Source organism: Schistocerca serialis, chromosome 1, assembly GCF_023864345.2.
Source record: "Schistocerca serialis cubense isolate TAMUIC-IGC-003099 chromosome 1, iqSchSeri2.2, whole genome shotgun sequence".
Lineage (NCBI taxonomy): Eukaryota > Metazoa > Arthropoda > Insecta > Orthoptera > Acrididae > Schistocerca > Schistocerca serialis.
This window is the reverse complement of record NC_064638.1, coordinates 604,359,698-604,385,695: the sequence shown is the minus strand read 5'-3', so window position 1 is coordinate 604,385,695 and position 25,998 is coordinate 604,359,698. Positions and strand designations below refer to the sequence as shown.

General features: G+C 37.8%; 1 protein-coding gene across 1 annotated transcript in view; it reads right to left on the bottom strand.

Annotated features, from left to right (window-relative positions):
• The window catches only part of LOC126477267 (uncharacterized protein KIAA0825 homolog), a 177,721-nt gene that overhangs the window by 73,995 nt on the left and 77,728 nt on the right, over positions 1-25,998 (bottom strand). Inside the window, exons 3-5 of the mRNA XM_050103604.1 lie at positions 25,197-25,303; positions 24,332-24,547; positions 5,239-5,442 (exon numbers count right to left, since the gene is read on the bottom strand). Coding sequence (XP_049959561.1) covers positions 5,239-5,442; positions 24,332-24,547; positions 25,197-25,303 — 527 coding nt within the window. The remainder of the gene's footprint in view (positions 1-5,238; positions 5,443-24,331; positions 24,548-25,196; positions 25,304-25,998) is intronic.

The following is a 25,998-nucleotide window of genomic DNA, read 5'->3' as shown; positions in this document are numbered from 1 at the left end:
AGTTTGATATTCATGATCTATAATAAAAAGAAAATGAGACACCTATTTTGGGCATGATCAACGTTTTCACATGCAAGGAAGGTAGGTATCCACATGGGACCTAAACTTATAACAAACTTTCCAAAAACATAAAAGCAGATACTGAGGTTATAAACTTTGGAAATTTTTTAAAGTCACATTTACATCATCACTGATTTTACTCCATTTAAGATTATTTAAATGTGTAAAGTGGCATAATAAATGTGAGAACCATTTGTAATTTAAATATATATGTACAGAAATACAAGTTCTATAATATATTATCCCCCCCATGAACCTTGAACCTCACCATTGGTGGGGAGGCTTGCACGACTTAGTGATACAGGTAGCTGTACTGTAGGTGCAACCACAACAGAAGGTTATCTGTTAAGATTTAACACAAACATGTGGTTCATGAAGAGGGGCAGCAGCCTTTTCAGTAGTTGCAGGGGCAACAGTCTGGATGATTGACTGATCTGGCCATGTAACATCAACCAAGATAGCATTGCTGTGCTGGTACTGCAAACGGCAGAAAGCAAGAAGAAATTACAGCCATAATTTTTCCCAAGGGCATACAGCTTTACTGTATAGTTAAATGATTATGGCGATTATGGTGTCCTCTTGGGTAAAATATTCTGGAGGTAAAGCAGTCCCCCATTCGTATCTTTGGTCAGGGACTACTCAGGAGGATATAGTTATCAGGAAAAACAAAACTGGCATTCTATGGATCAGAGCGTGGAATGTCAGATCCCTTAATTGGGTAAAAAGGTTACAAAATTTAAAAGTTAGATACGATGGAAATTAGTGAAGTTTGGTGGCAGGAGGAACAAGACTTCTGGTCAGGTGAATACTGAGTTATAAATACAAAATCAAATAACAGTAATGCAGGAGTAGGCTTAATAATGAATAAAAAAAATAGGAACATGGATAAGCTACTATGAACAACATAGTGATCACATTTTCTAGCCAAGACGGCCACGAAGCCCATTCGTACCACAGTAATACAAGTTCATATGCCAACTGCCTCTGCAGATGATGAAGAGATTGAATAAATGTATGATGCAATATCGAACTATCACTTTAATAAGTCATGGATGCAAAATACTAATGTGAATTCTTTACAGACGAATGGAAAAACTGGTAGAAGCCAACCTCGGGGAAGATCAGTTTGGATACGGCAGAAATATTGGAACACGTGAGGCAATACTAACCCTAAGACTTATCTTAGAAGCTAGATTAAGGAAAGCAAAAAACCTACATTTCTAGCATTTGTAGACTTAGAGAAAGCTTTCGACAATGTTGACTGGAATACTCTCTTTCAAATTCTAAAGATGGCAGGGTTAAAATACAGGGAGCGAAAGGCTATTTACAATTTCTACAGAAACCAGATGGCAGTTATAAGAGTCGATGGGCATGAAGGGGAAGCAGCGGTTGGGAAGGGAGTGAGACAGGGTTGTAGCCTGTCCCCAATGTTATTCAATCTGTATATTGAGCAAGCAGTGAAGGAAACAAAAGAAAAATTCAGAGTAGGTATTAAAATCCATGGAGAAGAAATAAAAATGTTGAAGTTCGCCGATGACATTGTAATTCTGTCAGGGACAGCAAAGAGCAGTTGAACGGAATGGACAGTGTCTTGAAAGGAGGATGTAAGATGAACATCAACAAAAGCAAAACGAGGATAATGGAATGTAGTCGAATTAAGTCGGGTGATGCTGAGGGAATTAGATTAGGAAATGAGACACTTAAAGTAGTAAAGGAGTTTTGCTATTTGGGGAGCAAAATAACTGATGATGGTCGAAGTAGAGAGGATATAAAATGTAGACTGGCAATGGCAAGGAAAGCATTTCTGAAGAAGAGAAATTTGTTAACATCAAGTATAGATTTAAGTGTAAGGAAGTCGTTTCTGAAAGTATTTGTATGGAGTGTAGCCATCTATGGAAGTGAAACATGGATGATAAATAGTTTGGACAAGAAGAGAATAGAAGCTTTCGAAATGTGGTGCTACAGAAGGATGCTAAAGATTAGATGGGTAGATCACATAACTAATGAGGAGGTACTGAATAGGATTGGGTAGAAGAGGAGTTTGTGGCACAACTTGAGAAGAAGAAGCTATCGGTTGGTAGGACATTTTCTGAGGCATCAAGGGATCAAAAATTTTGCATTGGTGGGCAGAGTGGAAGGTAAAAGTCGTAGCACGAGACCAAGAGATGAATACACTAAGCAGGTTCAGAAGGATGTAGGTGGCAGTAAGTACTGGGAGATGAAGAAGCATGCACAGGATAGAGTAGCATGGAGAGCTGCATCAAACCAGTCTCAGGACTGAAGACCACAACAACAACAATGATGCAATAAAAGAAATTATTCAAATAGTTAAGGGAAATAAAAAACTTATAGTCGTGGGTGACTGGAATTCGACTGTAGGAAAAGGAAGAGAAGGAAAAGTAGTAGGTGAATATGAACTGGGGGTAAGGAATGCAAGAGGAAGCCGCCTGGTAGAATTTTGCAAAGGGCATAACTTAATCATAGCTAACACTTGGTTTAAGAATCATGAAAGAAGGTTGTGTATGTGGAAGAGGCCTGGAGACACCAGAAGGTTTTCAAACAGATTATATAATGGTAAGACAGGGATTTAGGAACCAGGTTTTAAATTGTAAGACATTATCAGGGGTAAATGTGGACTCTGACCACAATTTATTGGTTATGAACTGTAGATTAAAACTGAAGAAACTGCAAAAAGTTAGGAATTTAAGGAGATGGGACCTGGATAAACTGAAAGAACCAGAGGTTGTAGAGAGTTTCAGAGAGAGCATTAGGGAATGGTTGACAAGAACAGGGGGAAGAAATACAATAGAAGAACAATGGGTAGCTTTGAGAGATGTAATAGTGGTGGCAGCTTTGAGAGATGTAATACTGGTGGCAGCAGAGGATCAACTAGGTAAAAATATGTGCACCAGCAGAAATCCTTATGTCTTGAAAGGAGGATATAAGAGATATTGAATTTAACTGATGAAAGAAGAAAATATAAAAATGCCGTTACTGAAGCAGACGGAAAGGAATACAAATGTCTCAAAAATGAGATCGACAGGAAGTGCAAAATGGCTAAGCAGGGATGGCTAGCGGACAAATGTCAGGATGTAGAAGCATGTATCACTAGGGGTAAGATAGATGCTGCTTACAGGGAAAAGAAAGAGGCCTTTGGAGAAAAGAGAACCACCTGTATGAATATCAAGAGCTCAGATGGAAAACCAGTCCAAAGCAAAGAGGGGAAAGCAGAAAGGTGGAAGGAACATATAGAGGGTCTATACAATGGTAATGTACTTGAGGGCAATATTATGGAAATGGAAGAAGACATAGATGAAGACGAAATGGGGGATATGATACTGCACTAAGAATTTGACAGAGCATTGAAAGACTTAAGTCGAAACAAGGCCCCGGGAGTAGGTAACATTCCATTAGAACTTCTGATAGCCTTGGGAAAGCCAGCCATGGCAAAACATTCCATCTGGTGAGCAAGATAAAGAGACACACAAAATACCTTCAGACTTCAAGAAGAATATAATAATTCCAGTCCCAAAGAAAGCAGGTGTTGACAGGTGTGAAAATTACCAGACTATCTGTTTAGTAAGTCATGATTGCAAAATACTAGCATGAATTCTTTTCAAACGAATGGAAAAATTGGAAGAAGTCAACCTTGGAGAAGATCAGTTTGGATTCTGTAGAAATGTTGGAACGTGTGAGGCAATACTGACCCTATGACTTATCTTAGAAGATAGGTTAAGGAAAGGAAAACTTACATTTCTAGCATTTTTAGACTTAGAGAAAGCTTTTGACAATGTTGACTGGAATACTCTCTTTCAAATTCTGAAGGTGGCAGGGGGTCAAATACAGGAAGCAAAAGGCTATTTACAATTTGTACAGAAACAAGATGGCAGTTATAATAGTCAAGGGGCATGAAAGGGAAGCAGTGGTTGGGAAGGGAGTGAGACAGGGTTGTAGCCTCTCCCCAATATTATTCAATCTGTACATTGAGCAAGCAGTGAAGGAAACAAAAGAAAAATCTGGAGAAGGAATTAAAATCCACAGAGAAAAAATAAAAACTTTGAGGTTTGCCGATGACATTGTAATTCTGTCAGAGACAGCAAAGAACCTGGAAGAGCAGCTGAACAAAATGGACAGTGTCTTCAAAGGAGGATATAAGATGAACATCAACAAAAGCAAAACAAGAATAATGGAATTTAGTAGAATTAAATCAGGCAATGCTGAGGGAATTAGGTTAGGAAATGAGATACTTAAAGTAGTAAATGAGCTTTGCTATTTGGGGAGCAAAATAATTGATGATGGTCAAAGTATGGAGGATATAAAATGTAGACTGGCTATGGCAAGGAAAGCATTTCTGAAGAAGAGAAATTTGTTAACATTGAGTATAGATGTCAGGAAGCCTTTTCTGAAAATATTTATATGGGGTGTAGCCATGTATGGAAGTGAAACAAGAATGATACACAGTGTAGACAAGAAGAGAATAGAAGCTATTGAAATGTGGTGCTACAGAAGAAAGCTGAAGTTTAGGTCACATAACTATTGAGGAGGTACTGAATAGAACAGGGGAGAAGAGAAATTTGTGGTACAACTTGACTTGAAGAAGGGATCAGTTGGTAGGACACATTCTGAGGCATCAAGGGATCGTCAATTTAGTATTGGAGGGAAGTGTGAAGGGTAAAGAACATAGAGGGAGACCAAGAGATGAATACACTATGTAGATTCAGAACAATGTAGGTTGCAGTAGTTATTCAGAGATGAAGAGGCTTGCACAGGATAGAGTAGCATGGAGAGCTGCATCAAACCAGTCTCTGGACTGAAGACCACAACAACAACAACAATATATTATCATATCTGTATATAACTTGACTTGTCCACTATCGTATACAGATGCTGCTTTTGTAGCTGCATGACAAAATAAAAGTATAGTTAATACAATAATTGAATTAGGCATTTAACATTCTTTTAGAACATTCCTTACTTAGTGAGCAATACAATCATCTGTTAAACATTTAATTATCACCTAAAAAAGTAAGTACAAGAAATAAAAAACTGAAAATGTGCTCAGTAACTATAAGGACCCTAATCCTGAATGTGCAAAGTGTATGAGGATTAAACATAATATTTAAAAGATGTGTGTAGTAACTTCAGTAAATAAAAAACATTAATAATGTTATGGTGTACCTTGAGGATGAGAGACCACGATGCCTGTGGTTGTGCCACAAGCACAATAAGCTCCAATGCAATAGATGCAGCATCCAATGGGAGACATTGCTTGCCTTTATTGAGAGTAAAGAAATGAGGGACTGCAAATATAAACCATGTAGCTGGAGACTGAGCATCTTTGATCTGAAAAATCTGAACACCAGACAACCCTTTCCGAAAAACCTGCAAATGAAAGACCAGATAATTCTCTGAACACCAGTCAACAAATATGGGAAACAAAAAAAAGATCTAAGGCAAAAATTGACATGAAATGAAATCAGAGAAAAATTTGGTTCACTACATTTTCATTAAGCACCCAGGCAAGTGGTCCTCACTGGTTATTTGAGCACTAGAATATTAGATAGCAGATAGAAAGATTCCAGTTTTTAAACACCCCTTACTCAAAAACAGTGACACATTCTGAGGAAGATTTACCTCTGCAGCTCTAACCATTTCCACAAAATCTTTATATCTTTACAATGCTGATTGGTTGCTAATAACAGATTTCAGGTGTTTCATAGAAATGTTGTACTGCATACAACCTCTTTATTATGCACTTTGGCCATGACACATCACAGACAGTCAGTCAAGAAATATATACATCATGAGTACAGAAAGACTTCATGCCCGTAAGGCAAAATAAGTGACAGACAGACTTACAGAATACATACCAGTATACATAATAAGGAAAGCTGTGTAAGCACAGACATGTAGTGCACAGGTTTCATAGGTAAAACAATCAAGTGCAATTGTTGAACATGAATACTAAAGTGAACAAATAATGCTAACCAGAGCAAAGTAAACTAAATGCTGGCCACATTGTGCCCCAAAAGTAGCACTCCAAATCATTTAAAATACCAGAAAAATTACATAAACTAATAAAAAGGCTACACATACCTGAGTGTGACAATGAATGTCATCAAAATTCACAGCATTAATGGGAACAACCATATAGCACAGTAAAACATATTAAAATAAAAATGTATTAAATAGCAATAACAAAACATAAAAGTAGCTTATACAGACTAAGTGATTTGAAATAGAGTTGGGGATGCCAGGTATGAATGGAGGAGAATATTTTACAATTTTTTTCTTTTCTTTTTTACAGAAGTATGGGAATTCAAACTTCAATTCATATAATAGTATCATAGGAATAAATTATAAAACCATTAGTAAAAAAGCTGCTAAAAGCTGATACACAACAACACGCTGCAACCAGGACAGCACAAACACAACCCTCACACACCTTTTTAAGAATGAAAAGCAAAATAAATTTTATGCAGTAATCAAAACTTATGAAGGTACACAGGCAAATACTAATCTTAGTGGGACAGCAATGCATATAAAATCAGTGTGCACAAAAATTTGAAGGGCAGCAATTGAAAATTATCAGCAAACCCCTAAATCTTTAATAAAAAACACCAAAAACAATCACAGGAGGAGCATGCTGCACTCAGGGTGGTGGTACTCAGTCATCAGTTATATTTGTTTATAGAAACATCAAACAAAATACAGCCAAAAAAAATTTCAGGTCTTAGGCAAACTAGGAAAGACAGACACACATTTTTCCATGAATGGCTGCATGGGCAACTCAAAAACCAGAATCCATTCATATAGAAATAAATCAAAGAAACAAACAGAAGTTTGATAAATGAGAGTTATGAAGGTTGTGGTCCTAAATGAGATCATTAAAGTAACACATCATTAAAAATATTAAAAAAACCAATTCTATATGAAGAATACTGGTTTTGGTAGCTTAGTTTATTTGGGGCACCAGACCAAACAGTAAGGTCATTGGTCCCATCGGATGAGGGACAGATGCAGAAGGAAACTGGCCGTGCTCTTTCAAAGGAACACACCTGGAATTTGCTGGAAGCAAGTTAGAGAAACCAGGGAAAACCTACATCAGGATAGCCAGATGCAGGTTTGAACCATTGTCCTCCCAAATGTGAGTCGATTGTGCTAACCACTGTGCCACCTCACTTGGTATATTGGCTTTTCCGGTGCCCATGTCACCATTTGTGAAAAATGAGTGTCTGGTTTTCTAGTTTGCCTAAACACTTGGAACTTCATTGGCTGATTGGATTGATTTGGGGGTAAGAGACCAAACAGCGAGGTCATTGTTCTCATTGGATTAGGGAAGGATGGGGGAGGAAGTCGGCTGTGCCCCGTCAAAGGTACCATCCTGGCATTTGCATGAAGCGATTTGGGGAAATCTTGGAAAACCTAAATCAGGATGGTTGGATGTGGGATTAAACCATCATCCTCCAGAATGTGAGTCCAGTGTGCTAACCACTGCTCCACCTTGCTCGGTCATTGGCTGAAGTTTGTTTCATATTATTATGTAAAAATTTCGTGACTGAGTATTGCCAACTGAGTACAGCATGCTCCTTCTGTGACAGTCTTTCAGTGTTTTTTAATAAAAATTTGGTGGTTTGCTCATGATTTTTAATTGCTGTCCTGTAATTTTTGTTCATACTGATTTTATATGCAAAGTTGTCCCACTGAGATTAATGTTTGACTATGTACTTTCATCAGTTTTGATTAGTGTGTTAAATATATTTTGGTTACCATTCTTCCAAATGAGTGCAAGAATTGTGTCTATGCTGTCCTGGTTGCAGCATTCTGCTGTGTGGTAGCATTCGGCAGCTTTTTTAGTAATGGTTTTAGGATTTATTGCAATGGCTTGATTATACAACTTCAAATTTTAAATCCTGTACTTGTGTAAAAATTAAGAAAACTTGTGAAATATCCTCTTCCCTCCATACCTTGTATTCATGACTAGTTTGAATCACATAGTCTGTACAAGCTATGTTATGATTTATTACTGCTATTTAATACATATGCATTTTCATGTGTTTCAGTGTACTATATGGGCTGTACACATTAATGTTGTGAATTTTGATGATATTCATTGTCACACATTTCTAACTGTAGATTTTTTTGTTATTTTCTGTAATTTTTCTTGTATCTGACATTCTTTGGAGCACTAAGTTTGGCACACCATCTGGCAGGCTTTTAGTTTACTTCACTCTTGTTAGCAAGATTTGTTCACTATAGTTTTCTTGTTCAACAATTGCATGTGACTGTTTTCTCTGTAAAATCTCATGTACCATAAGTCAGTGCTTTTGAAACTTTCTTTATTATGTACACTGGTATGTATTCTGTAAATTTGTCTGTCATTTATTTTGCCTTACTGTATAGGTCATGAATTGTTTCTGTGCACTTGCTGTAAATATTTGTTAACAGATTGTCTGATGATGGGTCATGCCCAAAATGCATAATAAAGGGTTTGTATTCAGTACAATATTTCTATGGAACATCCTAGATCTGTTATTAGCAACCAGTCAGCAGTGTATATGTTTACTGGTTTAATCATAACAGCTGCATAGCTAAGGCACGACTTGAACTTTCAACTGCAATACACTGTGCCATCCTGGGCATTTCCATGATGTCATGAAATATTATGTTGCAAGTAGGATTTTTATGAGAAATAAAATTAAGACCATGTTCAACAGGTCCTATTTGCATCATGGCATTACACCTAATTATGCTCAGTTAAAACTGGTAAACAAATCATGTAATGTACAGAAACTTAAGATCAGATTTCAGCATGAGTAGGTGGAAAGTGAAATTAGAGCTGCACAGAGGGATCAAGACTTTACTACCTGTGAGGCTAAGTTTCTGGCATCTCATATACACTCCCTTCTCTTTCCACAGCAGTTTGCTAAATCTTGTGTGCTAGTAAGTGATTTTGTGCGGAGAGAAAATAATGTAATTTGTTGAGGGCATACATGGAAGTTGAATCGTCTCATCACACAAGGTGCCAAGTTGGCTGCAGAAAGTGTCCAACAAGTAAGTGAGCACAACTTTGATAAAGAGGACCACTGCGGAAGTGAAGAGTGGCTGTGAGCAGACAAAAATTTCTATTTTCTCGGAAACTGAAAATGCAACAATGACTTAAGTATGTTACAACATGTCAAGTAAAATGTTTCTTAAATAAGTCCTTTTCAAATTTTTTTAATAGCCTGAATGCCTAGTAGTGTGAAAATAATGCTTTAGTCAAAAAGGCTGACAAGGGGAGCTCCATAGTTTTAATTACTGATGAGGATTACGTTTCTAAGACTTTAAAATTTTTTGATGAACATGAAATAGTAGAATTCAAGAAGGAGCTTCCTTACCCTTGTCAAGATTCTAAAAAATGAATAAATGATTCAAATTTTTGTTTAAGTCAGATTTTTCTAAAAACATCTTAATGTCATGAATCCCATAGTGCCTAAATTTTGGTCTCAGGTTAAGTTTCATAAAGCAGATTTTCCGATCAGGCCCACTGTTTCTCTATTGTGGGGTTGAAGGAATCAGACTACCAAGGCCATCAGTCGTTTCTTTATTCAGAGCCCTAATCGCTACATTAATAGTTTTTTTAATGCAAAACTTAAAGAAATTTATACATTCCCTTAGTCCTACAGTGTAAAAAATAGCTTTGAATTAGTCAGGTTGCTAAAGGACATTGGGGTCCCAGATGGGGTGGTACTTGCTTCCCTACATATTAAGAATCTTTGTACTAATATTCCATCAAAGAAACCCTGGAAATCATAATGAAATAGTTTTGAAAGTATGACATAATAAGTCTAGGTGAGACCACTGAGTTTGTTGCATTCACGTGCTTATCCTTGTCTTTTAATTACTTTACATTTGACAGTCACATTCATCACCAAAGTGATTCTCTCTCCATATGATGTTGCCTTTTTGGGATCCTTTCCAATATTTTTGTTTATTATCTTGAAAATGGCATCTTTAACTCTTATCCTGATCTAAAAAAGAAAATTATTGAGTACCACAGATTTTTGGATGATACATTTGTCCTTTTCCAGAGCAGTAGAGCTGATGTAGATTCATTTGCACAAGTTTGTAACACTTTGTATGGGAACATACAGTTCAACACAAAGTTGATCATACTTTGAATTTTCTTGATCTTCAGATTTCCAGGGCAGGCTGTAAGTTGGTTATGGACAGCTCTTGCAAACTGGCTGCATCTGATGTCATTATTGCTTCAGACTCCTGTCACACAGCAGCACATAAGTGTACATTGTTTTCATCTATTTTCCACTGGCTCATTAGATTAGGTTTAGATGACAATGCAGTTAATAAAGAGATTAGTATTGTAATGCCCCCCCATGAACCATGTACCGGAGGGGCATCTGTTGAGAGGTCAGACAAATGTGTGGTTCCTGAAGAGGGGCAGCAGCCTTTTCAGTAGTTGCAGGGGCAACAGTCTGGATGATTGACTGATCTGGCCTTGTAACACTAACCAGAATGGCCTTGCTGTGCTGGTACTGTGAACGGCTGAATGCAAGGGGAAACTGCAGCCGTAATTTTTCCCGAGGGCATGCAGCTTTACTGTATGGTTAGATGATGATGACGTCCTCTTAGGTAAAATATTCTGGAGGTAAAATAGTCCCTCATTCAGATCTGCGGGTGGGGACTACTCAAGAGGACATCGTGATCAGGAGAAAGAAAACTGGCGTTCTAAGGATCGGAGTGTGGAATGTCAGATCCCTTAATAGGGCAGGTACGTTAGAAAATTTGAAAAGGGAAATGGATAGGTTAAAGGTATATATAGTGGGAATTAGTGAAGTTTGGTGGCAGGAGGAACAAGACCTTTGGTCAAGTGAATACAGGGTTATAAATAGAAAATCAAATAGGGGTAATGCAGGAGTAGGTTTAATAATGAATAAAAAAATAGGAGTGCAGGTAAGCTACTACAAACAGCATAGTGAACGCATTATTGTGGCCAAGATAGACACGAAGCCCATGCCTGCTACAGTAGTACAAGATTATATGCCAACTAGCTCTGCAGATGATGAAGAAATTGATGAAATGTATTATGAGATAAAAGAAATTATTCAGGTAGTGAAGGGAGATTAAAATTTAATAGTCATGGGTGTCTGGTATTCGAGAGTATGAAAAGGGAGAGAAGGAAACATAGTAGGTGAATATGGTTTGGGGGTAAGAAATGAAAGAGGAAGCCGTCTGGTAGAATTTTGCACAGAGCATAACTTAATCATAGTTAACACTTGGTTCAAGAATCATAAAAAAAGGTTGTATAGATGGAAGAATACTGGAGATACTAGAAGGTATCAGATAGATTATATAATGGTAAGACAGAGATTTAGGAACCAGGATTTAAATTGTAAGACATTTCCAGGGGCAGATGTGGAATCTGACTACAATCTATTGGTAGATTAAAACTGAAGAAACTGCAAAAAGGTGGGAATTTAAGGAGATGGGATCTGGATAAATTGACTAAACCAGAGGTTGTACAGAGTTTCAGGGAGAGCATAAGGGAACAATTGACAGGAATGGGGGAAAGAACTGCAGTAGAAGAAGAATGGGTAGCTCTGAGGGATGAAGTAGTGAAGGCAGCAGAGGATGAAGTAGGCAAAAAGACGAGGGCTAGTATAAATCCTTGGGTAACAGAAGAAATATTGAATTTAATTGATGAAAGGAGAAAATATAAAAATGCATTAAATGAAGCAGGCTGAAAGGAATACAAACGTCTCAAAAATGAGGTCAACAGGAAGTGCAAAATGGATAAACAGGGATGGCTTGAGGACAAATGTAAGGATGTAGAGGCTTATCTCACTAAGGGTAAGACAGATACTGCCTACAGGAAAATTAAAGAGACCTTTGGAGAAAAGAGAGCCACTTGTATGAATATCAAGAGCTCAGATGGAACCCCCAGTTCTAAGCAAAGAAGGGAAAGCAGAAAGGTGGAAGGAGTATATAGAGGGTCTATACAAGGGCGATGTACTTGAGGACAATATTATGGAAATGGAAGAGGATGTAGATGAAGATGAAATGGGAGATATGATACTGGGGAGTTTGACAGAGCACTGAAAGTCCTAAGTCGAAACAAGGCCCCTGAAGTAGACAACATTCCATTAGAACTACTGACAGCCTTGGAAGAGCCAGTCCTGACAAAACTCTACCATCTGGTGAGCAAGAATTATGAGACAGGCGAAATACCCTCAGACTTCAAGAAGAATATAATAATTCCAATCCCAAAGAAAGCAGGTGTTAACAGATGTGAAAATTACTGAACTATCAGTTTAATAATTCACAGCTGCAAAATACTAACATGAATTCTTTACAGATGAATGGAAAAACTGGTACAAGCTGAACTCAGGGAAGATCAGTTTGGATTCTGTAGAAATATTGGGACACGTAGGGCAATACTGACCTTACGACTTATCTTAGAACAAAGATTAAGGAAAGGCAAACCTACATTTCTAGCATTTGTAGACTTAGAGAAAGCTTTTTACAATGTTGGATGGAATACTCTCTTTCAAATTCTAAAGGTGACAGGGGTCAAATACAGGGAGCGAAAGGCTATTTACAATTTGTACAGAAACCAGATGGCAGTTATAAGAGTTGAGGGGCATGAAAGGGAAGCAGTGGTTGGGAAGGGAATGAGAAAGGGTTGTAGCCTGTCCCCAATGTTATTCAATCTGTATATTGAGCAAGCAGTGAAGGAAACAAAAGAAAAATTCAGAGTAGGTATTAAAATCCATGGAGAAGGAAAAAAAATGTTGAGGTTCGCCGATGACATTGTAATTCTGTCAGGGACAGCAAAGAGCAGTTGAACGGAATGGACAGTGTCTTGAAAGGAGGATGTAAGATGAACATCAACAAAAGCAAAACGAGGATAATGGAATGTAGTCGAATTAAGTCGGGTGATGCTGAGGGAATTAGATTAGGAAATGAGAAACTTAAAGTAGTAAAGGAGTTTTGCTATTTGGGGAGCAAAATAACTGATGATGGTCGAAGTAGAGAGGATATAAAATGTAGACTGGCAATGGCAAGGAAAGCATTTCTGAAGAAGAGAAATTTGTTAACATCAAGTATAGATTTAAGTGTAAGGAAGTCGTTTCTGAAAGTATTTGTATGGAGTGTAGCCATCTATGGAAGTGAAACATGGACGATAAATAGTTTGGACAAGAAGAGAATAGAAGCTTTCGAAATGTGGTGCTACAGAAGGATGCTAAAGATTAGATGGGTAGATCACATAACTAATGAGGAGGTACTGAATAGGATTGGGTAGAAGAGGAGTTTGTGGCACAACTTGAGAAGAAGAAGCTATCGGTTGGTAGGACATTTTCTGAGGCATCAAGGGATCAAAAATTTTGCATTGGTGGGCAGAGTGGAAGGTAAAAGTCGTAGCGCGAGACCAAGAGATGAATACACTAAGCAGGTTCAGAAGGATGTAGGTGGCAGTAAGTACTGGGAGATGAAGAAGCATGCACAGGATAGAGTAGCATGGAGAGCTGCATCAAACCAGTCTCAGGACTGAAGACCACATCAATCAATCATTGTAATGCAGTTGGGCTTGGTCAATGTATTTTCTGAAAAGGGTGTATGGAATGTGGGCAACAGAATCCCTACAGGATTGCAGCCAAACGTACCTCTGTTCAAAGATAGGTTGCAGCATGTATTATTATCCTACTATTATTAGCGCAAGGCTTGATCTATATGGGTCAGAGTGGGAGGGACTTCATAACAAGGTTTGGAGAACACATATGTAGAAGTAATTATAGTGCACTAGGCTGGTATTTAACGTGAAGGGCCATGTTTTATCCTTGAAGAATGAAGGTTTAAAAACCCTTCACACTGAGCCTAAGGGTAGGGACCTTGATATCCTGGAGGAACTTGAAGTGTATGTGCACCACAAATTAGATCCTAGCATTGTAAGTAATGAGCAGATTGCAAGCAACAGGAACTGCTTTTTAATATCTTTGATGATGTATTACTTCAATGACCTCATTTAGGACCACAACCTTCGTGACTCTCATTTATAATGCTTCTTTTTGTTGCATTGATTTATTTCTGTGTGAATGGCTACTGGCTTTTGGAGTGCCCATTCAACCCTTTGTGAAAAATGAGAGTCTGGCTTTCCTAGTTACCTAACACTTGGAATTTCTTTTGCTGATTTTTTTTCAAGTTCTTAGGAACAAAAATAGCCAACCTGAGCACAGCATGGACCTTCTGTGACAGTTTTTTGGAGTTTTTTAATAAAGATTTGGTGGTTTGCCAACAATTTTCAATTGCTGACCTATAAATTTTGTTCACACTGACTTTATATGCAAGGATCCTATGTATTTTAATCGGTTTTGATTATTGTGTGAAATATATTTTGCTTTTTCATTCTTACAAATGAGTGTGAGGACTGTGTCTATGCTGTCCTGGTTGCAGCATGCCATTGTGTAGCAGCATTCAGCAGCTTTTTTACTTATGGTTTTACGATTTATTCCTATGGTTTGATTATACGACTTCAAATTTGAATTCATGTACTTGTGTCAAAATAAAAAATGAGAAATGTAAAATAGCCTCTTCCCTTCATACCTTACATCACTGAATAGTTTAAATCATGTAGTATGTATAAGACATGCTATGATTTATTACTGCCTTTTAATACATATGTATTTTATTGTGTTTTTCTGTACTATATGGTTTGTACACATTGATACTGTGAATTTTGATGCTATTCATTGGTGCACGTGGCTAACTGTGGCCTTTTTGTTATTTTCTGTAATTTTTCTTGTATTTGACAGCCTTTGGAGCACTAAGTTTGGCATAGCATCTGGCAGGGTTTTAGTTTACTTCACTCTGGTTAGCATGATATGTTCACTATAGTTTTCTTGTTCAATAATTGCACATGACTGTTTCCTCTGTGAAGTCTTGTGCACTATATGGCATTGCTTATACAACTTTCTTTATTATGTACACAATTATGTATTCTGTAAATTTTTGCTGCCAGTTATTTTGCGTTACTATGTAGGTCATGAACTACTTCTGTGTTCATAATGTACATATTTGATAACAGATTTTCTGATGATGGGCCAACATCTGAAACGCATAATAAAGAATTCAGATTCAATAGAACACTTCTATGGAACACACAAGACCTGTTATTAGCAACCAATCAATGTTGTATATTTTTATTGGACTGTCATATTCTACTCATTAAGAGGTATAATGTTATGTAAAAAGTTTAACATACTAAGACAAGCATTAAAGCTAGAAACTGTGTATTTGTCTTGAAGGAGCGTGACTGATGACATGGAAATACCCAGACTTTATTCATCTTGTATTTGAGAATAAGAGTACTCAGCAAGTTCCAACAAACCGTACACATAATTTCAAATCTTTACATAATTTTTTCTTGCTCACACTTTCCACAAAATGATGAAAGGAAAAAAGTTTATCATCTAGCACATTTCTGCTGTTTGTGCAGTAAAACAGCATCAGGTGTGACATTTTAATTTATAAGTTCTGTACTACCAATTCACAACACTGTTTGCAAACAGTATCAATATATATATCAATGAACACATCTGCATAATTATATCATTGTACAGCAGACAGTTCAGGAGATATGACATAATAAACATTGATATTCACTACAAGTATTAAGAACTATAGAAATTGGTTACACAGTGATCTTGCATATAACACTATTGTACATGAGCTGTGTGAATAATCATTCAACAACTGAATGAGAAAGAAAGGCATCACAACAGTACAATGTGTAACACAACATGAAACTTAGTTTCCTGACATAAAAATTGAATTAAACATGCTACTACCACTATCCAATTTGTATTCTGCCAGGACTGTCCACTATGTAGTCTACAAATGGTTTACTGACTATTTAACTATGAATAACCTACTTCACAAATACCAGTCATGCTTCCGGTAACATCATAACAGCAAACCTGTTTTAATAAAAGTAATACCTTGAAGTTAGCCATGAATGGAAAAGCAGTCAATTCTGGTGTTACTTTACACCATCTTCAAGTGCCTCTATGATACCAGGTGATCATTTGGACACCAGGTAATTATCATTTCACAACTGATGGAGGATACAAAAAATCAGTGTTCATTATGCTGAATCTTCTTTTCCTGTTTATGGCGTGAATGACAGCAGCATATCAACTAAATTGTTTCTAATAAAATCTATATGTACCTACTACATAATGTTTTTAATACTGTTGATTCTGACATTTTACTTGGCAAATTGTGTAGCCTGAATTTTTCTCAAAGTTCAGTTCAGTGGTTTCACTCTTTATGAGTTCTCACCAACAATGGGTCATTTCTGTAAGCACAAAACACCCAGGAAGACAGATAGTATTAAGTGCTCTTGAGGAGTTGGTATTATCTCTGACACTCTTCTGACTGCAAGTCATATTTCCCAAAGTAAATACCACATATGTTATAGTGGCGGTGGTGGTGGTGGTGGTGGTGGTGGTGGTGGTGGTGGTGGTGGTAGTAGTAGTAGTAGTAGTAGTACATGTGGATCTATTTTTACAAGAATACTGAACATATGCTGATGACCACCAGTTATATTAAGAGCAAACTCATTCTACTTGAAGACATCACCAAAAATGTCAATGCTGACCCACATACATTATCAAAATGGGCAGCTTAAAGGGTTAAAGCTCAGTCTATTCAAAACCCACATTGCCCTTACCAGTTATTACACAAAAATTTCATGAATCCTTATCTCCAATTCTAAATGGAAAATATGAAAATGTTTTCCATCGCAAAAAGTCTAGAAGGAATAATACAGAAAATAAACTTATCTAAACACTCAGATACAATTTTCAAGAATGCATCAACATTTCTACAGGGTGTTTCAAAAATGACCGGTATATTTGAAACGGCAATAAAAACTAAACGAGCAGCTATAGAAATACACCGTTTGTTGCAATATGCTTGGGACAACAGTACATTTTCAGGCAGACAAACTTTCGAAATTACAGTAGTTACAATTTTCAACAACAGATGGTGCTGCGGTCTGGGAAACTCTATAGTAAGATATTTTCCACATATCCACCATGCGTAGCAATAATATGGCGTAGTCTCTGAATGAAATTACCTGAAACCTTTGACAACGTGTCTGGCGGAATGGCTTCACATGCAGATGAGATGTACTGCTTCAGCTGTTCAATTGTTTCTGGATTCTGGCGGTACACCTGGTCTTTCAAGTGTCCCCACAGAAAGAAGTCACAGGGGTTCATGTCTGGCAAATAGGGAGGCCAATCCACGCCACCTCCTGTATGTTTCGGATAGCCCAAAGCAATCACACGATCATCGAAATATTCATTCAGGAAATTAAAGACGTCGGCCGTGCGATGTGGCCGGGCACCATCTTGCATAAACCACGAGGTGTTCGCAGTGTCGTCTAAGGCAGTTTGTACCGCCACAAATTCACGAAGAATGTCCAGATAGCGTGATGCAGTAATCGTTTCGGATCTGAAAAATGGGCCAATGATTCCTTTGGAAGAAATGGCGGCCCAGACCAGTATTTTTTGAGGATGCAGGGACGATGGGACTGCAACATGGGGCTTTTCGGTTCCCCATATGCGCCAGTTCTGTTTATTGACGAAGCCGTCCAGGTAAAAATAAGCTTCGTCAGTAAACCAAATGCTGCCCACATGCATATCGCCGTCATCAATCCTGTACACTATATCGTTAGCGAATGTCTCTCGTGCAGCAATGGTAGCGGCGCTGAGGGGTTGCCGCGTTTGAATTTTGTATGGATAGAGGTGTAAACTCTGGCGCATGAGACGATACGTGGACGTTGGCATCATTTGGACCGCAGCTGCAACACGGCGAATGGAAACCCGAGGCCCGCTGTTGGATCACCTGCTGCACTAGCTGCGCGTTGCCCTCTGTGGTTGCCGTATGCGGTCGCCCTACCTTTCCAGCACGTTCATCCGTCACGTTCCCAGTCCGTTGAAATTTTTCAAACAGATCCTTTATTGTATCGCTTTTCGGTCCTTTGGTTACATTAAACCTCCGTTGAAAACTTCGTCTTGTTGCAACAACACTGTGTTCTAGGTGGTGGAATTCCAACACCAGAAAAATCCTCTGTTCTAAGGAATAAACCATGTTGTCTACAGCACACTTGCACGTTGTGAACAGCACACGCTTACAGCAGAAAGACGACGTACAGAATGGCGCACCCACACACTGCGTTGTCTTCTATATCTTTCACATCACTTGCAGCGCCATCTGTTGTTGAAAATTGTAACTACTGTAATTTCGAAAGTTTGTCTGCCTGAAAATGTACTGTTGTCCCAAGCATATTGCAACAAACGGTGTATTTCTATCGCTGCTCGTTTAGTTTTTATTGCCGTTTCAAATATACCGGTCATTTTTGAAACACCCTGTATATACTTTACAAAACTATAAAATGTTCTTCCCTTTGGATCAGGAAAGTGAAAATTATACGAATATTATACTTTTAATTGTTGATTATAGCCAAGTTATTGTGCAAGGTGCTTGTGAGGAAAGCTCACCATATTTTGTACTGGTAATGGATGCCTCTGTATATCTGTGACAATACAAATTTTCACTGTATTGTTCTGTGTTATGAACAGCTATCTTGGCTACATGAAAACAACCTAATGTCAGCATTATTATTATTATTATTATTATTATTATTAGTAGTAGTAGTAGTAGTACTAGTAGGTTAAATAAACAAATAAACTCTCTTTAAACACAAGTCAACAATGACAAATAATGTTGTTGGATGCCTCTTGCTTCCATTGCTTATGTTATAAGCAGCAGATGTCTAATGTGACAAGAAGTAGCCTTTTATTTAGTCTCAGCCTTTCCATTAAATTAAGTACATTAAATTTAGCTTGAGTAACCATATGTAGTTTGAAGCTGTTTAACAACAGTTAGTCATTAATGTAGTTTGTAATAGCTGCTTGATGTACGAGGGCTATCCACAAAGTACATTACGTTTTGGAATTAAAAATAAATAAAGTATTGGAAATTTTTTTATTATATACAGATGAAAGCCACACTTAAATACTACTTTTCTACATAGTTGCCATTTAAATTAAGGCACTTATCATAGCGATGGACGAGCTTGGAAATTCCTTCGTCGTAAAATTCGGCCGCCTGCGCCTTCAACCACGTGGTTACCTCTTCTTGAAGCTGTGTGTCGTCATCAAAACGCTGCATAGCCAACCACTTCTTCATTGCTGAGAATAAGTGGAAGTCGCTCGGTGCCGGGTCGGGACTGTACGGCGGATGAGGAAACAACTCCCACTTAAAAGATTCGAGAACTTCACGAGTGGCATTTGCCGTGTGGGCCTGGGCGTTGTCATGAATCAGCAAGATCTTTGAGCCCAACTTTCCCCTGCGCTTGTTTTGTATTGCTCTTCTGAGGTTGTGCAGAGTTTGGCAATACCTTTGAGAGCTTATTGTAGTGCCTTTTTCCAGGAAATCCACAAAAATCACACCTTTTCTGTCCCAAAAGAAGAGGTAACCACGTGGTTGAAGGTGCAGGTGGCCGAATTTTACGACGAAGGAATTTCCAAGCTCGTCCATCGCTACAATAAGTGCCTTAATCTAAATGGCAACTATGCAGAAAAGTAGTATTTAAGTGTGGCTTTCATCTGTATATAATAAAAAAAATTTCCAGTACTCTATTTATTTTTAATTCCAAAACGTAATGTACTTTGTGGATAGAACTCGTAATTAACGCATATCTTGACTTGTCTCATGTAAGGTTTCCTTCATTTATGCAACACAATTAATTAATTAACTTTATTTACGAGGTTGGAACTTAAATAGTGGCAACTATTTATTCACAACTGACACAAAAAAGTTACATGTTTGCACCTGTTACTGTCCTTCAGAGGTGCCTGCCGGCCAGGGTGTCCGAGCGGTTCTAGGCGCTACAGTCTGGAACCGCGCAACCGCTATGGTCGCAGGTTCAAATCCTGCCTCGGGCATGGATGTGTGTGATGTCCTTAGGTTAGTTAGGTTTAAGTAGTTCTAAGTTCTAGGGGACAGATGACCTTAGAAGTTAAGTCTCATAGTGCTCAGAGCCATTTGAACCATTTTTTTTATCCTTCAGAGAAGTCACCAGCATTGTATAGAACCCATTGCCAGTGATGTGGAAGGCACAGTATTCCATTAGCAGAGACTGTTCTGTTGATGGTGTAAATGGAGCAGTCTAACGTTATGGTGATTCTTGTGTATGACTGTGATGGTGTTATCCTAACGCATTATGTTCCTCCATAGCAGACCTTCAATGCACAGTATTACTGTTCATTTTTGGAGCATCACCTGTGACCAGCTTTGCAAAAGAAGCGGTGACACTTTCTGCGCAGCCCACCCATCATTTTGCATGACAATGAGTGGGGCACGTACAGGGCAAGCTGTGGCTGCTCTGTTCAGTCGATGGGACTGGGAAGTACTGTACCATCCACCATACTCCCCAGACTTAAGTCCTTGTGACTTTGGTTTGATTCTGAAGATGAAGGAACCACTTCGTGGCATTCACTTCAGAAGTTTTTCAGAGATTTGATGGGCAGTGGACAGTTCTATTCGCACCATCAACAGAACAGGCTCTGCTAATGGTATACTACACCTTCCACATCGCTGGCAAAGGGTTCTACACAGCACTGGTGACTACTTTGAAGGACAGTAACAGGTGCAAACTGTTACTTTTACTTGTTTTAGGTTTAAAAAGAATCTGTCTACTTCACTGAACATTACGTTTATTTCACATTGTACAGCCACACAAAAACACACATCATCAAAGACCTAGTTTCTATACTTGTCTCTCCAAAGACTCTAAAGCAGAAGTGATGCCAACTTCTGTCTGCCACTTAATTAAATACAAACACATATAACTGTAACACTTTCCCTTATTTAATTAAGAAAAAAAAGGGAACACATCAACATGAAAGACTCATCTTATGACATAAATCTAACAGTCTTGGTTTTGCCAGTGGTTTCGTCAGTATATTTGCTAACTGGTCCTCAGTTGAAATATGTTGAATGCCTAACTCTCCTTCCAATACCTTTTCTCAGATGAGGAAATACTTTATTTTTATATGCTTAGTGCAATGATGGAACTCGCAGTTTTGTGCTAGTTTCACTGTTGCTTGATTGTCAACCTTAAGGACTGGAACTTCATTCAGCTTTCTCATTCCTCTAAAAAGTCTACACAGATAGATTATCTCCTTCACAGCTTCTGTTACAGCTACCAGCTCTGCTTCTGTTGTAGATGTTGCAGTCACTGCCTGTCTTTGGCTGAGCCAGGAGATAGCTCCACCTGCATGTGTAATAAGTACACCAGATGTTGACTGTCCAGTTTTGTTGCACTCTCCAAAGTCTGCATCGCTGTAGCAATCCAATATGCCACTGCACAAATTTGGATGATAGATTATGCATAGATCACATGTACCTGCTACATACCGGAGTACTCGCTTTAGTCGCACTACATCTTCTGTTGATGCCGTGTCAAGAATTCGAGACAGGGAGCTCACACTATAAGCCAGGTCAGGTCTCGTTCCAAGCATCAGGTACATCAGTGCTCCAACAGCTTGCCAATAGGAAAAGTTACACTTCTCTGCATTCTTTCCTTCTACCCGTAATGTATCTGGTTCCTTTACAATTGGTATTGAGACAGGTTTGCACTCTTGAAAACTGAAACGCTCCAGAATCTTCTTTGCATAGGCTTGTTGACTTTTCTTGTTTGCACCATCATCAAAGAGTTTTATCTCAAGTCCAAGGAAATATGACGTTTGTTTCACAGTGATCTTAAATTCAGCCTTCAACTCATCAACAAACTTTCTGGCATCCAGCTGATCATTTGCCACAACTAACCCATCGTCTACATAAAGAGCAACTAACAGTTTCTTGCCACCTTCTTCTCTGATATGTAAACAAGGATCTGGATCACTTGCCTTGAAACCTGCTGACATGAGAAATGCTCCAAACCATTTACTCCAACATCTTGGGGCTTGCTTAAGTCCATACAAACTTTGCATTAATTTGCAAACTCTCTCTGTGCCATCATTATACCCTTCTGGCTGTTGCATGAATATTATTTCTTCTAGTTCTCCATACAAGAATGCTGTAGACACATCAAACTGTATTAGATGCATCTTTTCAGCTGCAGCAACATTTAACATTGAACGAATTGTGCTCAACTTAGCTACTGGACCGAAGGTCTCACTGTAGTCTACACTGTAGCGTTGATTAAATCCCTTGATGACATGTCTTGCTTTATATTTGTCAACACAAACATGTAACTCTTGTATCAGTTGTACACAAATCGTTGCGACTATTTAAGTTACGACCCTCAAATTTTTATTTTGTGTTCAAGACTTGGACAATACAAAATAATAAAAATACAATTCAATAACACAAAATAATAAAAATAATAACAAAATTCTGCAAGATACCGCTGATTTTCTTATAGATGGGCCATCAGCTCCAGTATTCCACTGTCTTAATAACCTTAACACGTGCTAGATGTAGATATTGTGTGGTGTACATTTCGGGCCTATAGAGCAGATGTGGATTCTACAGGTCACCACACTCGTAGGACTCATCTTTATTCATGAAGAAGCGCTTCCTAAGGTTCATATTGCATCATGACACTCCTGTCCTCAATCATTTTAGTGTCTTACATGTCACATACAGCAGATGGAATCTTATGGAATGGTCCCCTGCAATGTTCTCCCTAACCCTTTTGGTTAATGAATTTTGCCATAGCTCTGTTTGGTGAGTTACATGTTGTGATGGAATTGCTAGTGATGTGTGCATGAAGCTCCTTCTTGACCTCAGCCTGGGTTTTTGTGGTTTATGTCCAAACAGAGAGTGTATGAGAACGATTTATTGCTTTCTTTCTCTGTTTCTGCAGCGGTTCTTCTGCAGATGTCATGTGGTGCTATACTCATAGTTTGATAAATTTTGTTTAAAGGAGTTGGTTCTAGGCAGCCAGTCACAATGTGTCCAGTCTTGTTTAATGCCATAATCTCCTGTTTGCATATGTGGAGTTTCACCAAACTGGTGCTGCATATTCTGCTGCAAAGAGGCATATTGCCAGGGCAGATGCACAGAGCACATCTGGCCGTGAGCCTCGTGTCATGCCAGTAAACCTACATATGATGATGTTCCAGGCAGATGCTTTTAGTTTTGTGTGTTGGCAACGACATTCGAATGTGAGTCTACAATCTAACTTTATTCCCAGATATTTTAGAGTATCATAGTGGGATAGTTGTTGCCCTCTCTAGGTAATATTTAACATCCACCTGGTTTCCTGGTTTCTCAGATGAAAGGCACAGATCTACATGTTTCTGGGATTTGGCTTTAGGTTGTTACCATCATAATACTTGTCAAGATCTCCATGGCTGCTGTCAGCTTCATCTCCACTTCCTCAAAGATCTTGTCTTGAGCTGCAGTTGCTGTGTCATCTGTATAAATAAATGATCTTCTTCCAGGGTTGGTTGGTTGGTTGGTTGTCAGAGTAGATGTTGTACATCAGGAGTGCCAATACACTACCCTGAGGTCCCCCACTGGTTCTTTTTATTATACAGGGTGACAAAAACCCTCCTGTTTTGCAGCAAACACTGATTACATTGTATCAAACAGCAGACTTTTGTGACTGATTATACTGTTCTAATCAACTTCTTGTGGTTGATAGTGTTATACACTGTTGACAGGGCTATGAGGGGCATTTCTGTAACTGCTCCTCATTCACATCCATTCCCTATTAAGGATTTGATCACAGCATGATTATCCTGGACAGAAACCTGAGTCCAGGTTTCTTTCAACATGTGAGATGCAATTGAAGATCAATCTGTCCAAGACTTTATACAATTGTCAAAGAAGGCAAACTGGTCAGAAGAATTCAGGATTCATTGGTTCATTTCCTGGCTTCATAATTGCTACAATGCAGAGAAACTTTGTTTGCTACTTATATTATCATCCATGATCAAATTATTCTTCTAGTTAAATTTTTAAACCAGACCTGTGTTGCTAATCCAGCAAATGATATAAATTTTTTGCAGAGCACATATAGTCCAAAAAATGAGAGTGGTCTGATGTGTTATCAGGTTTCTACAAAACATCTTTATGTTGTAAGTCAGAGATTCTGAAAGACTGTGTGAACTTGAACAATTTATATTTTATTTTCACATCAAATGCTATCAGAAGAGTCAAATCAAAAAGAAGAAGTGGTATTACTACATACCCTGTAAAGGACTTCCAATGGACAACCCCGGATGATGAGACATTTTAGCAACTCATGACATTTTGCATGTATGTCTTTCACAACGTTATTCTGAAGGCTGTGGGCCAATAGCTCACTTGCATCATTACAAACAGCAGGTAGAATCTTTGAAATGCACAACAACAAATTGCTTACATCATTAATCAAAAGTGTGCTACGTTCAGAACTGGTTTTTGCCTGTGAAAGAACATTATTTCTTTTGGTATCACAGTGAGTTTATGAAAATAAAACAATTATTTTATTAGAAACTAATAAAATTAGTACTCACATATTAAACAGAACTAAAGTAAAAGTTAGAATTCTTTACTTTCAGTGATAATTACTGGAAATCAATACCTTTTATTATTATTACTATTAATAATAATAATAATAATAATAATAATAATAGTAATAATGTTATTAATGACATGACATCACTTCCAATGTAAATACCACACATATGCTGACATCCTACAGTTATCATGAAATACATTTAATTAATATTCTCTTACTGTAAAGAGATGTTCCATGATTGTGTAGCAATTATCACATAGAATGACATATAAATAAATAAATATCGCCCATGCCAAATTTGAAGTATAAACTTTGGATGCTGTTGTAAGTGGACATCTTGGTAGAGGTGCTGGAATGCAATTAGGTTTTAAATTTACATTTTGCTAAACTGAAGCCATGTCAATAATAAACAAGAGTACTATTACTTACTGTACAACCACAAACATAATATTACCATTTACTTTAGTAATGGTCAATAAAATATCAGTAGAATATATAAGATGTATATATTTAATGACTATAACTATCACACACATACATTTATTAACAATACCTGTGTATATCGAACTGTAAGAATAGATAAAGATTCATTCACCATACCAGCCAGAACCCTCTGAGCTGTCTTAGGGGGAACGGTATTCCACAAGCTTTCCTTTGTTCCTGAAAATTTGAAAGAACGTAGGTAATTGTAAAATATGTCTTTTGCACAATTAATAGCAGGTGGGGATAAGTAAGAGTTTTGACTCTCTAAAGGAGGTTACAAATCACAGAAAAAAATGCAAGCAAGAAGCTAACACATAATTTAATCAACTTGAATAATAGTATTTTACCCAAAATTTTTTCATCCAAACAAAATACCCCTCAAAAGTGTACCTGAGATTTATATCTAATACATCTAAGAAACATTTGCTCATTGCTTCCAATGTTCACTGTCCAGATTTCTCATAAAGTACAAAATTTCTTTGTATTTTCCCTTTCAAAGCTCACTGGCACTTAACAGTTTGTGATGTTCTCCAAACTGCTCTGCCAAATTCCTTGCAAACATGTTAGTCCTTTGGGGGAGCCTCTGTGAGTTTTGCAATTGAAGAAAAAAGATAATATCAAGCCCAAGTTGTGAGTTGGACTGCAAGACACATCTAGCTGACTGGAAGAATGCTTTTTGTGAAAGGCAGGGAACTGCAGTCAAGTCATGGTCTGACATAATAAACATTTTCAGTGATATTCCACTAATCCTACTTATTAGTATTTAACTGATGAGTGTGATGGTTAGAAAGTAAAATATATGCTTGGAAACTGGATGAGTGTAGATATCTACAACACAACAATAACCATAAGAATGTTGTCTGACTTCAAGA